The following is a 13,196-nucleotide window of genomic DNA, read 5'->3' on the forward strand; positions in this document are numbered from 1 at the left end:
TGTCTAACTCCTAAATATTGTTTAGAACACATTAAAATATCTGTCACCTTTTATTCTAATAATGGTTATTTGTGCTGTTTTTGTAGCACAACAGATGCTTACTTTGCTGACAACGCACTGCTCATTGGATTGTGTCTCGTGTTTCACTTGTGACACAATACTTCACAACACATCACATTACTTACCCTTTTTATTGCACCTAATTCCAACTGGACCTATTAACATCTGGGGTCTCATTTAGAAAACTTTGTATGAATTCAAGCTTTAAGATATGTACTTGTGAAAAAACAGGAAAATGCACCCACTGAAAAATAGCAGATTTTTAAAACGTAGCTTATGCCCATTTCACCTTGTATGTATGTGAACATGCTTTGAACACTGCCATATATAGAAAATGCTAATCAACTTTATTTATATGCAATCACAACACTGCAGAACTTTATTGGCTAGTAGAGTAGTCTTCCACCTGACACACTGAGACACAGCCAGCTGCAATCGAGAGTATCTGTCTGTACTCTGCAACTGAGAACATAAAATTATGCGCATCATTAAAAAAACTCTGCTCTGCAGTGGTGTAAGGCAAATCAAGGTGCCTCAAAATCAACAATCATGGACCTGATATTTGCATGGAAAGTTGTGTACATACATTTCAAGCCTCTTTTCTGTGTACACAAGCTTTATACTGTAAACGAGAACTCTGGGGCCTCATGCATAACGGCGTGCGTAGAATTCACACTGAAACATGGCATACGGACAAAAGCAGAAATGTTCGTATGCACAAAAAATTCCAGATGCATAAATCTGTGCATTCGCCAACTTCCATGTTCATCCGCTACAAAAATCCCGGTCAGCGTGAAAAGTAACGCACGTGCACGCGGTTGCCGCCACTCCTAAACTCGTCCTAGAATTACGCCTCTTTGAATATGCAAGTCAATATAAATTGCCCTTAAGCTTAGTGTTCTGTGAAAAGGCAATGGCAAATAAAAATGAGGGAAACAGAAGAATTTCAGCGAATACCAATTGCAGGCAAGGAAAAACATACTATTTGTTGGTTTTAACAGTGATATAAACAACAAAAGAAAGTTAATCGAGTGATATAGAGTGTTGTGAAACTCCAAAGGTCAAGTTCACAAACTTGCACAGTGCCCGAAAGAAAAAAAGTAGCTGTCAGATATCAAAGTCGCCGTGAAACGGCGAGTCGTAGCCCACCGTCTGAGTGTCATATGAAAGCTTATTAGGGTACAGAGAAAAGAAAAAAAATAGGCGTACAGTGGAAAAAAAGCCTGAAATGTCAACTTTAATCTCGAAATTTTGACTTTAATCACATAGTTTATTTTGCCATTAAAGTAGAACATCATAAACTTCATCTTTAAATCATTTAATTTACTAGTTTCTCAAATCCCATCGTAATTAAAGTAGCACGTTAAATGCTTTTTTTGTATTTGATCTTCTATGTGCTCTATGTGTGTCAATCACTACGTGCTTCTTAAACAGGCTTTCTCTTCCTCCGACAGGACACAGAATCCATGACATTCATGATATTACAGCTCTCTGAATAATTTAAATACTGAGATGTATACTTGATATCATTTTCATGGTGATAGGAGTTAAAGCATGTTATTAAACACCGGAACATGGTGGCACAGTGATAGTGATGAGCTTGCGCCCTGTCAAGAGATTGTTCCTGCCTCCCGCAGGATGCTTGCTGCGCCATGCATGACCTTCGATCAAATAATTTATTGCAGCAGTACTGTCTCTTTCAAACATACTAACCTCAAATTCCTTTCCTTCCTTTTCTTTCTCCAAATACCCAATCGCCACACAATCAGCTCTGTAATAGATGTTAAGCCATCTGTATGCTTAGAACGCAGATTCTTCAAAACTTTTAAGGAACACTGAAATATCTTTGTGGTACAAGTTTAATTATTCCATCCATCTATCCATCCAGGGTCACACCAGTCCCGGCAAGCATACAGCGAGAGGCAGGAACAATCTCTGAACAGGGCACCAGATCATCGCTAGCGCTGCACCACCGTGTCCTCACATGTTTAAATATTAACAATATAGATTATTTAAAGGATGTTAACATTTTATCTGTATAATGTAATAAACATTTTACTGCATTTCATCTTAAAAATGATATTGTCATCGTATGTAAATACGCACTTTATAAAGTGGCTCAGGTTGTGCAATATTATAACTGTATCGCAAGTTTACAGTGAGGTGATGTACTAATAAGTACAAACAGTTCTACAAGGAACACTTGATGGACTGATTGAGTGCGTTTATAGTTCTTGGGATGAAACTGTTTCTGAACTGCGCGGTCCGTACAGAAAAGGCTCTAAAGCGTTTGTTGTATGAAAGCAGTTCAATAGACAGTGTGCATGGCTGAGGCAGTGTGTGCTTGATGCTGTATGCTGATAATTCTCTTTCTGATCAGCTGCTGTAGAGCTGTGACACACACTCAGATACAGTGGGATAAATACTCTGAGTGGCACATTGACAGAAACAACTCTAAAGCAGCTATAGTATTTGGAATAGTTTGGCCATTCTGTAGACCATTATATTGTTACAGGTTAATTACAATCAGATGCATTAAACTAATAAACAATATGCTGTTAATTTCAGTGTATTTGATAAAGCCGCGTCAGGGATGTGGATCTAAAAAAGAAAGGGAAACCACACTGGAACAAAAACATTGCTTTGACTCTGGGTGCTGCCAGTTTGCAAAACCGAGCGGAGAACTTGCATACGCCAGGAATTGAGCTACCATGAAAATGTGTGTGGCTTTACGCCAAGTTTAGGTTTTATACATTGCGATGTGAGCGTGGAAACGGGCTTACACAACATTTTTGTGCATATGCACCGTTTATACATGAAGCCCCTGGTCACTCAGAGTCGCACTCTCTTCTGGCCTTAAACAGCTCAACTACTGGACCATCGGTATTACTTAGAAATAGTTGGCTGTTAAACAGTGTAAAGCTAAATATGTGAAAGATGAAACAACAATACAAAATGTTTAAAATGTGGTTCATAACTCATGCTACTTTTTTGTTATAGTGGATGTGCTGTTTCTCCAGGATGTTGTAGATGCATTTTTTGTGACAACGGAAAACAATGACTTGAAAAATATGAACGTAAAAATAAAACTAAGAAACCAGGTATGTGCCTTTTAACATCAGCAGTGAAGATTATGAATGATAAAGAATATTCTAAGCCATCTATAAACATACAATATCAATTATTGAAAAATAATATACAAAAATCTAATTAAAAACAAGTAAATAATCTCATAAGTACATGAAGTCCAAGTTTGATAGTCCATTCTGCCTTAGAATTCTTCCAGCATATTGACAAATTTTGCCTTCTGTCCCTACATATACCATTATAATTCATGAATAACTAAAAATAATTCCATCAGTTCTGGCATTTTATTTCTTCACATTTTAAAGTTCTTATGGTATTGCAGACTACTAATTTGTATGGATTATTTCCAGAGTCTAGCAATATTTCCAAACTGTTTATAATATTGCATATGGTGTTAAAATAAAAATTCAATAAATTAAATAAAATCTGTCTAAATGACATGTGCAGGAGTAACTACTGTCCCCTTTATGTGACCACTGTTTACATCAAATTGTACAATAGTAATCCATAAATTCATATTTTTGCAGAGTTTGTAAATCAATGAATATCTATAAAAACTATATTTTATTTTCACTTGACAACTATCAATATAGGGGAAGATATGGTTTCTGAACTAAATACAGTGAATGTTTAAATGCGGACAGCCATAAAACCCTTCAGCTCAATGAGGGGTCACATATTAATAAATATGTATTTAGTAATCCAAATAAACAGCTAAGTTGTTTTCTCCATCCACACCATTTCTGAACTTGCTTTTCAATGAAAGTGATATTTCATAGACTCTTCCAGCCTAGCAGGGACATTTGCTGGCATGAGTGAGATAAGAGACCAGTAGAGGCTCTTTGGCTAGTCAGGGATTCCCTAATCCACACAGAGCACTTCACCACCATGACAGGGCCTTGAAAAGCTGGAAATGGTGTTGCAATTCAAGTTGAACATGCAATCCACAGAGCTGGCAACATATCCTCTTCACATCTAGTAAGGCAAACACTTTACAAAAGCTTTATATAAATTGTATATTTGCTTGCAAATGTGTATGGTTTGGCTTTGTTGCTTTCACCGTGTGTTATATTACCATTCATCATTCATTAATTTTCTTAACCGGTTAAGTCTACTAAAGGGTCATGCGGTGGTGTTGTCACCCTATTACAGACACCAGTGGTGAGTACTTGGGTGGGAGACTGTTTGGGAATTCCAAGTGCTGTATGAGATTTTGTTTCCTGGGCAGCAGGAGATGACATTTCCCTGTCATTTTTGACTAATGAATTTCATTAGCAAGTCAGCAGAGAAAAATATAAAAGTAACATTGAATGCATAATACATAAAAAATACAAGTACAGTATTTCACTTCATAACTGATTATCTGTTAAATTAAAATTGAAAGGCATAAATTCAAGTATAATTAGGGACTGTTAACTGTTTTAAAAGTTGGAGTGTTTTTAATTTTTGTTTATTTACTTCATCAGAGACAGAGATACTGAATCACATTTTTGTTGATTAAATATTTAGTACCAAAGAGTCATATTAATAATTAACAGTTATAATGGAATTAAGTACATGCATTAGTACAGTACAGAAGATGACATATTCTAAATGTCATTAAAAAGTAGGAAAAAGCTGAACCCTATTGCAGTTCATATTTCCCAACTATAACATTTTTGAAAGATGAAGTGTTAACATCTGTTTCAAAAACGTGCAGTGGGGATTTGCTTTGGCATAAGCAGTGGCTATCTGATGCGTCAAAGACAGAAATCTGCCAGCTGAAATGACCAACCTCAAGGTAAATTTGAGAGAGTAAATTAATTAGTAATTGATGTTGCACAAAATGCTTGTCTGTTTTAAGTGAGGCCATTTAGAAAATTCCTAATACATTTTAAATGGCAGTTTTTGAAATTTCAAAGATTAGTACAGAGTGCTATATTCAGGGTATCTCAAGAAAAATGTAAGTTTCTTGAAAGAATTTCATTGAAGAACAAGTATTCCAAATTTCGATGAAATGGGTGCCAAATTGTGAATCAACAGACAGGCATAATGATGACACTAGATGACATTTTACGTGAATACACCTAAAGATATAAACAAAAAGAACTAATTGTCAAAATTAGTTTTGTCTTTAGTGCATTCACACTTGAAAATAAAATATTAGTACCTTTGAAAATTAATATTGATATCCAAAGTAAAGGCTTAGGCCCTTAAAGTAATATTTTAGGCACTTATAAATCTTAACATACAAAGATAATGTTACCCTCGATATCCTTCTTTCTGCTAATTAAGATTGAACAGACAGCTTTATATTTAGGAAACTTTGTTCTAAACACACCCAATTTCAATATACAGTGGGTACGGAAAGTATTCAGACCCCCTTCAATTTTTCACTCTTTGTTATATTGCAGCCATTTGCTAAAATCATTTAAATTATTTTTTTCCTCATTAATGTACACACAGCACCCCATATTGACAGACAAAAAAAGAATTTTTGAAATTGTTGCAGATTTATTAAAAAGAAAACTGAAATATCACATGGTCCTAAGTATTCAGACCCTTTGCTCAGTATTTAGTAGAAACACCCTTTTGAGCTAATACAGCCATGAGTCTTCTTGGGAAAGATGCAACAAGTTTTTCACACCTGGATTTGGAGATCCTCTGCCATTCGCCCTTGCAGATCCTCTCCAGTTCTGTCAGGTTGGATGGTAAACGTTGGTGGGCAGCCATTTTTAGGTCTCTCCAGAGATGCTCAATTGGGTTTAAGTCAGGGCTCTGGCTGGGCCATTCAAGAACAGTCTCAGAGTTGTGAAGCCACTCCTTCGTTATTTTAGCTGTGTGCTTAGGATCATTGTCTTGTTGGAAGGTAAACCTTCGGCCCAGTCTGAGGTCCTTAGCACTCTGGAGAAGGTTTTTGTCCAGGATATCCCTGTACTTGGCCGCATTCATCTTTCCCTCGATTGTAACCAGTCGTCCTGTCCCTGCAGCTGAAAAACACCCCCACAGCATGATGCTGCCACTGCCATGCTTCACTGTGGGGACTGTATTGGACAAGTGATGAGCAGTGCCTGGTTGTCTCCACACATACCGCTTAGAATTAAGGCCAAAATGTTCTATCTTGGTCTCATCAGACCAAAGGAATCTTATTTCTCACCATCTCAGAGTCCTTCAGGTGTCTTTTAGCAAACTCCATGCGGGCTGTCATGTGTCTTGCACTGAGGAGAGGCTTCTGACAGGCCACTCTCCCATAAAGCCCTGAATGGTGGAGGGCTGCAGTGATGGTTGACTTTCTACAACTTTCTCCCATCTCCTGACTGCATCTCTGGAGCTCAGCCAAAGTGATCTTTGGGTTCTTTTTTATCTCTCTCACCAAGGCTCTTCTCCCCCGGTAGCTCAGCTTGGCCGGACGGCCAGCTCTAGGAAGGGCTCTGGTCGTCCCAAACATCTTCCATTTAAGGATTATGGAGGCCACTGTGCTCTTGGGAACCTTAAGTGCAGCAGAAATTTTTTTGTAACCTTGGCCAGATCTGTGCCTTGCCACAATTCTGTCTCTGAGCTCTTCAGGCAGTTCCTTTGACCTCATGATTCTCATTTGCTCTGACATGCATTGTGAGCTGTAAGGTCTTATATAGACAGGTGTGTGGCTTTCCTAATCAAGTCCAATCAGTATAATCAAACACAGCTGGACTCAAATGAAGGTGATCTCAAGCATGATCAGAAGAAATGGAAAGCACATGAGTTAAATATGAGTGTCACAGCAAAGGGTCTGAATACTTAGGACCATGTGATATTTCAGTTATTCTTTTTTAATAAATCTGCAACAATTTCAAAAATTCTTTTTTTTGTCTGTCAATATGGGGTGCTGTGTGTACATTAATGAGGAAAAAAAATAATTTAAATCATTTTAGCAAATGGCTGCAATATAACAAAGAGTGAAAAATTGAAGGGGGTCTGAATACTTTCCGTACCCACGTATAATCTAATAAGTCCATTTTCTGAACATGTAGCTCCAATGCATGCTTATAAAAGAGCAGGGCTACTCACAGTCACTCTGAGCACACAGCAGGACACCAGTACTAACTCCGGGCACCCTCATCATCTACACTCACTTAGTCGGCCCGATTCAAACTTGTCAGTTCAGCTAACGTGCAAAGAAACAAAAACCAGAATATCCATAGAAACTTCATGTGAACACAAGGAGTACAGGAAGATACTAGAAAGACAGTACTTGGACTGGAGTAAGCATCAATAACTCTAGGACTGTGAAAGAGCAGTGCTTACCGTTGTGTTACCTTCTCGCAATTAACATTTATCTTACCTCAAGAACAATATGGATAAACTGGGCTTATCAGAGTTGGATCAGTCCAGCTACGTTGTCTAAGATTGCAGTCTTTCTTGGACAAAGCTCTTACTTCAGCCCAAGAAAAATTTATATATTTTTCACTTTTATGTTCTGCTCTTGTTCTTACTAACTTGTCATTTATTAGGAGAGAGAGGAGGAAAGGTGTTAAAATGACAAATGTAAAAAAAGTTAATAATGTGAATGTAGTTTAAGAGATATAAGCCATTATGCTTTTTAAAAGGTATAAAAATGTTAGAAATTAATTTAATTAGTGCTATCTCGATACCCTTTGTAAACTAGTATTATTTGTAGTTCTCATATTTTTGAATGTTACTTGAAGGCTGCTATTGTATTGTTCTTTTTTTAGTGAAAGGACATACTGAAAAAATAAGTACTTCAAGGGTAATGGCCAAAATTCCAAATGGTTCACAAGTTAACAGTATAAGTATAATTCACAGAGAAAAACATACAACAGTATTAAACCCAAGGTCTCAAAGTGACTAATGCAGGTGCAAATGTAACATCAAGAAGAGTTCTATTTGTGACATGGAATCAGAATGCTTTAACTTGATCATTTTATTTTAATAGCCTAAACGAAAATGTAATGAAGATGCATTAAAGGCTACTGTGTACTCAAAAGTAAAAGACTGGAAGGAGGTGGTGACTGAGAGATTCCTCTGCACAGGAGGCATAGAACCAGAAACCGATGAGGTCACATGCAAAGGTAAGGATGGCCTAGGATCTTTGCTTTTTTCCAATAAAACTTCTCAGTCTTTCTCAGGCTGTCAGTAGTCAAAGTCAGGCTTTCGTGAGGGGACAGTCAACTATATGTAGGCTAGAAGATGGCAGTGAAAAATTCTAGCTTTTTTAGAAAGTAATATTTTGAATGTATGTTGTGTTCTTATTGTTCTTTAAGAATTTCATTAACATAATGTTATACACCAAACTTTCAATATTTTATAATTTCCAATTCATTTTTGAAGATAATTTCTGAATGTAATTGTTTATATGAGTGACATATAAAATATTTACTTTATAGTAACTATTAATCACTGAAGACACAGTATTAAAATAGATTTTCACATAAATAGTAATGGTGCCTGGAATTGGAACTTCATTTTATATCTGGGTAACTAGCACTAAATGTGCCATATTCAGCACTGGCATAGATAGATAGATAGATTTAATTTGTCCCTGGAGGAAATATGGCATTTTTTCAGAATCCTGATAAATAAATAATAGTATTATAACAAAAAACAGACCTGTTTTAAATATACAGCAGAATGACTACAAAGAAAGAACGAATCTTGGCCCTTATAGTCACAGTGAGGTATTATGCAGGCATATTGCTGTTGGTATAAAGAAGCCCCAGTAACGTTTCTTGACACATTTCTGCTGAAAATACTCAGTGTCAAAATGTCAGAGAGAGAATGTGCTCCTTGTTCATAATGGCCATCACTTTTGCCGTCATTCTTTCCTTCTCTACCACCTCCAATGGGTTGACAGTGTGCCTCACAACTGAATCGACCTTTTTATGTAGCATGTTGCTGTTGTACTTTTAAGAGTTAAGCTAAGAGAATTTCAATAATAATCAACACGCTGAACAGAAAATGAGAAGTTGGATCAGAATGGCAAATATATGAGAAACACAGCATCAAACATCTCTACTAAATAAAACAAGACAGACGAAAATACAGAGAAATGATTCTTACTTTTCAAAATTATTAATGTGATGTGGAACCAAAATGTTTTGACCAAAGCTTCATCTTTCATAAATTAAATGCATAAGCCTACTAAAAATATGAATCCCAATAATAATGTTGTTGGCAGTATTCTCCTTGAAACTGATTTGTAGACTCTGTGATGCTTCAATAAAATCAGTCTTTTTTGTTTTGTTCCATTGAAACAAATTATTACAATATAAGGTCATCAAAAACTAGTGTCTAAAGTAAAAGCACTCAACAGTGCCTCTGAAACTTCTAATAGTTATCCCGCCATAAGCTGGATCCAACTGTACCATTTAAGTATTCATTCAAGGGCTGAAACTTGTCCTACATCTTTGCTTCTCATGAATATAAATTTACTATTGGATGTCCTTTATCTTTCCCAAGTCTCGCATAGACCTTATGTTGGAAGTTGAAGAGTGTGTTCTCTCAGAACAATGAGTATGCCCTCTAGGCCCCAACCTCAGCCTGCCAACAGAGTTTGATGTGCTTGTCTTCCGCGCAAAATTGAAGATGTATTTGAATTGAAATACACCAATAATATCTCACACCTTAAATACGTCTTGGTGTTGATCTCAATGATTCCCACAACTGTACCACCTAAGAGTTTATCACCCAAAACAGTAGTCTTAACGGGGGAAAAAAATAGACCCGAAAAAACAAGATAATTCTAGCATTTCAAAGTTCTCGGAAGGGGATCATCTACCAGTGAAAAATATCTCCAGATGACGTCAAGTTCTCCTCTCACCTGAACCCTTACTATTTATCCCTATAAAGTTAATTTCCCAGAAACATGCTAAGGCTGGATGAAAACTGCTCTTTATGACCTAACAAGAGTTTTCTTAACCTTGGGTTTGGTCCACCGCTTCAGATTCAGAAACCTGTTACTTACATGAGTATTTGCAAAGAATAAATCTTACTATTTAATTTGCAATTGATTAAATGTTTAAGAGGGAAAAAAGGAAAAGTAACAGAGTTTCAGTCATTTTATCGAGTGTTTAGAACAACAGCTGGGCAAAGAATTAATTCTGTTACCTTTTTGTTTTTTTTAACAGGAGATTCTGGAGGTTCTCTTGTAATTAAAAGGAAAAGAAGAGCATTTCAGGTTGGCATAATAAGTAATATCAATGTAGACTCTAGAGGATGTTTCTTGTATACCGTATATACTCTCGTTTAAGTTCTTCCCTGGTATAAGTCGGGTTTGATTTTACCATACTATTTCCGGTATTTTATAATGTCGGTCGTATAAGTTGAATGTGGAAAACTCACACTATTGGTTCAAGAGATAACGATATGCTAACACCCACCTGAGAGAGTAACCACGGAGCACACTGCCTTTTTTTCTATGTATTGTGCCTATGTGACCACACGGTAATACCCAAACTATTCCAAAGTGACGTTTGCACTATTTTGTGTTTTTTGAATCTCACACCCTCATACACCTTTATTGTAAGAGCATCCTTTATCTACGGTGAAGCATTCAATCCGAAGAAAATATGAAGCTGGTTTTAAGTTAAAAGTCGTTGTAGTGGCAAAAGAAATTGGTTTAACTGTGCTGTTGCAATAAAATGCAATGTGTCTGAGAAACTGGTGCAAGGTTGGAGGATGCAAGAAGATGTAAAAAAAATAAGTGTCATATTTTTGAACGGGCGTTATAAGTCGGGGTCTGATTTTATGATCAATTTTTCGGGTTTCAAGACCCGACTTATGCGCGAGTATATACGGTAACCTATAGAAACAGAAAAACAGGATGTTATTACTTTTAATAAAATAAATGATGCTTATTTTGGTTTAAATTTTAACTTGCCAAAAATCTGTTTAACTCTTCAGGAATAAACATTGCAATTAAACTGTTTTGTTATTCTAATTAAATATTTTAATAATTAAAAAACAACACTTTTTAGGTTGGCTCACTTAAATTTAATGTACTGATGTGGCTCAATATATTTGGTAATCAGATTAATTGAAACTAATTTGTAGAATAACTGTAAATGTAAATTCCCTGCCAGTGTCATCCCTGTCTATTCCCACCATATTCCAAAGATCATATGGCGTAAGGCACTGAAGATTATTATTTTCTGTTTTAATTCCAGGTTGGAGTGATAAGCTGGGGTAACAAAGATATGTGTGCGCAGAAGCGCAAGAGTTCAGATTCTGATTCCCGTGACTACCACATCAACGTTCTTGAAGTACAAGATTTTCTAAAACAGCACCTTAAGCATCTCCAATTCATTGATTAAATTTTATAGCTATCAAAAATGTACAAAAAGACAATAGGGAAATATACAGTATAACAAAACAACAATGCATATTGCATGTTTTCTTTATTCTCTTTCATGTTCTAGTTGTTTAATGAACTGGGAATGCAATTCAAATACTAAAAATGTAAGTCTTCTTCTATCGCAATACTGTGAAACTGTAATTTATCTACCATAATATATTGTGAACAGTAATAATTTTTTTCAATATGAACTAAAATAGAACAAAACTTGGCAGCATTAAGTATGTTTAATTTCAATTTGCTGCAGAATTTGTGTACTGTTATGCAACAGCAATTAAATTTTCTTTCTCTCATGACATCTTACAAGCATACACTGTCTATAATTTTTTAAAATAAGTTTTTTATTTAACAATTGGAAATTTTTACTTTAAATATATTATCAGATTTTGAAAATCAAATTATTTTTATCATGTTGGTAAAATGCATTTCAGCCTATGCCTCCTTCCTGGTGTCTGTCCCATGTCTTAGCAGGGTCCACTTTTTGGTTTCATATCTTAAAAAATTATGTTTAGTAATCAGTGTCCATACTTGGGAAGGCACACTTTGACCAGTAGCTTTTTTTTGTTCTGAAGCATGAGCTTATAAAGGCATTGTGTGGTCTTCCAATATTCAGTAACATTCCATAGCTGTGGTGGTAAGCGTTCCACTTCTGCATCAGATTGTGAAGATTCCCTCATGACTTATTAGTAAACCTTATATAATCACAGGACAGCAGCATACATGGATATGGAGCGTGGATGTTTCTAGTGTTGGTCTCCATGACAAAGATGAGTTTCAACTGAGACTGGGGCTTGTGATGCTGTGGAGAAACAACTGCATGAACCGGAGATAGGCTTTGAGCACACTTTGTCTTGGAGAGCTACAGTAGATGAGGCTGTGTGACACACATTTGAAGGATTATCTAGGTTCAAGAGCGTCACACACCTAGTTGTCTCTTTTTGCAGTACAAGTCCATAAACACTCATATGGCATAGATATGTCAGTGCATCCAAGGTTCCCAATTCAAGCTAAATTTCGGCAGTTTTTTCCCCCACGCGCTTTCCTATAAGCAGGAGTTCTAAGTGGATTCAGAAAGTATTCAGACCCTTTTGCTTTTTTCACATTTTGCTACTTTGCAGCCTTTTGCTAAAATAACTTCTGTATTTCCTTACATCATTCAACACTCAATATTTCAGAATGACAATGCAAAAACAGGATTTTAGACATTTTTGAAAATGTATTAAAAATGGAAAAAAACGGAAATATCACATTGACACCAGTATGCAGACCCTTTAATCATTACTTAGTTGAAGGATCTTTGGCAGTAACTACAGCCTGCAGTCTTGGCTTGACATGACAAGCAGCTGGATTTCTTCTGCAAAGATCCTTTCAAGCTCTGTCAGGTTGGTGGATGGCGGTATTTAGGTCCCCCAGAGATTTTCATTTCTGGATAGGGAACTTAAGGATATTCCTAAACCACTCCTGTAATGTCTTTGCTTTGTATTTAGGGTCATGGTCCTGTTGGAAAGTGACCCTTTGTCACAGACTGAAGTTCAGAGTGCTGTGGAGCAGGTTTTCATTGATGACATCTCTATATTTCACTCCATTGAACCATTCCCTCTACCCTGACTAATCTCACAGTCACTAATGTTGAAAAACAACTCCACAGTATGATGCTGCTGCCACCATGCTTCAGTGCTGGAATGGCATTGAACAGGTGATGAGCGAGGATTGGTTTCCT

General features: G+C 36.4%; 1 protein-coding gene across 1 annotated transcript in view; it reads left to right on the forward strand.

The window, feature by feature from the left end:
• LOC120538556 overlaps positions 1–11,779 on the forward strand; it is a 105,503-nt gene extending 93,724 nt beyond the window's left edge. The window contains exons 33-36 of the mRNA XM_039767951.1: positions 3,061–3,161; positions 8,060–8,195; positions 10,251–10,300; positions 11,289–11,779. Coding sequence (XP_039623885.1) covers positions 3,061–3,161; positions 8,060–8,195; positions 10,251–10,300; positions 11,289–11,435 — 434 coding nt within the window. The 3' untranslated portion in view covers positions 11,436–11,779. The remainder of the gene's footprint in view (positions 1–3,060; positions 3,162–8,059; positions 8,196–10,250; positions 10,301–11,288) is intronic.
• Positions 11,780–13,196: the final 1,417 nt, after the last annotated feature.

Source organism: Polypterus senegalus, chromosome 11 (genome assembly GCF_016835505.1).
Source record: "Polypterus senegalus isolate Bchr_013 chromosome 11, ASM1683550v1, whole genome shotgun sequence".
NCBI classification, from domain to species: domain Eukaryota; kingdom Metazoa; phylum Chordata; class Cladistia; order Polypteriformes; family Polypteridae; genus Polypterus; species Polypterus senegalus.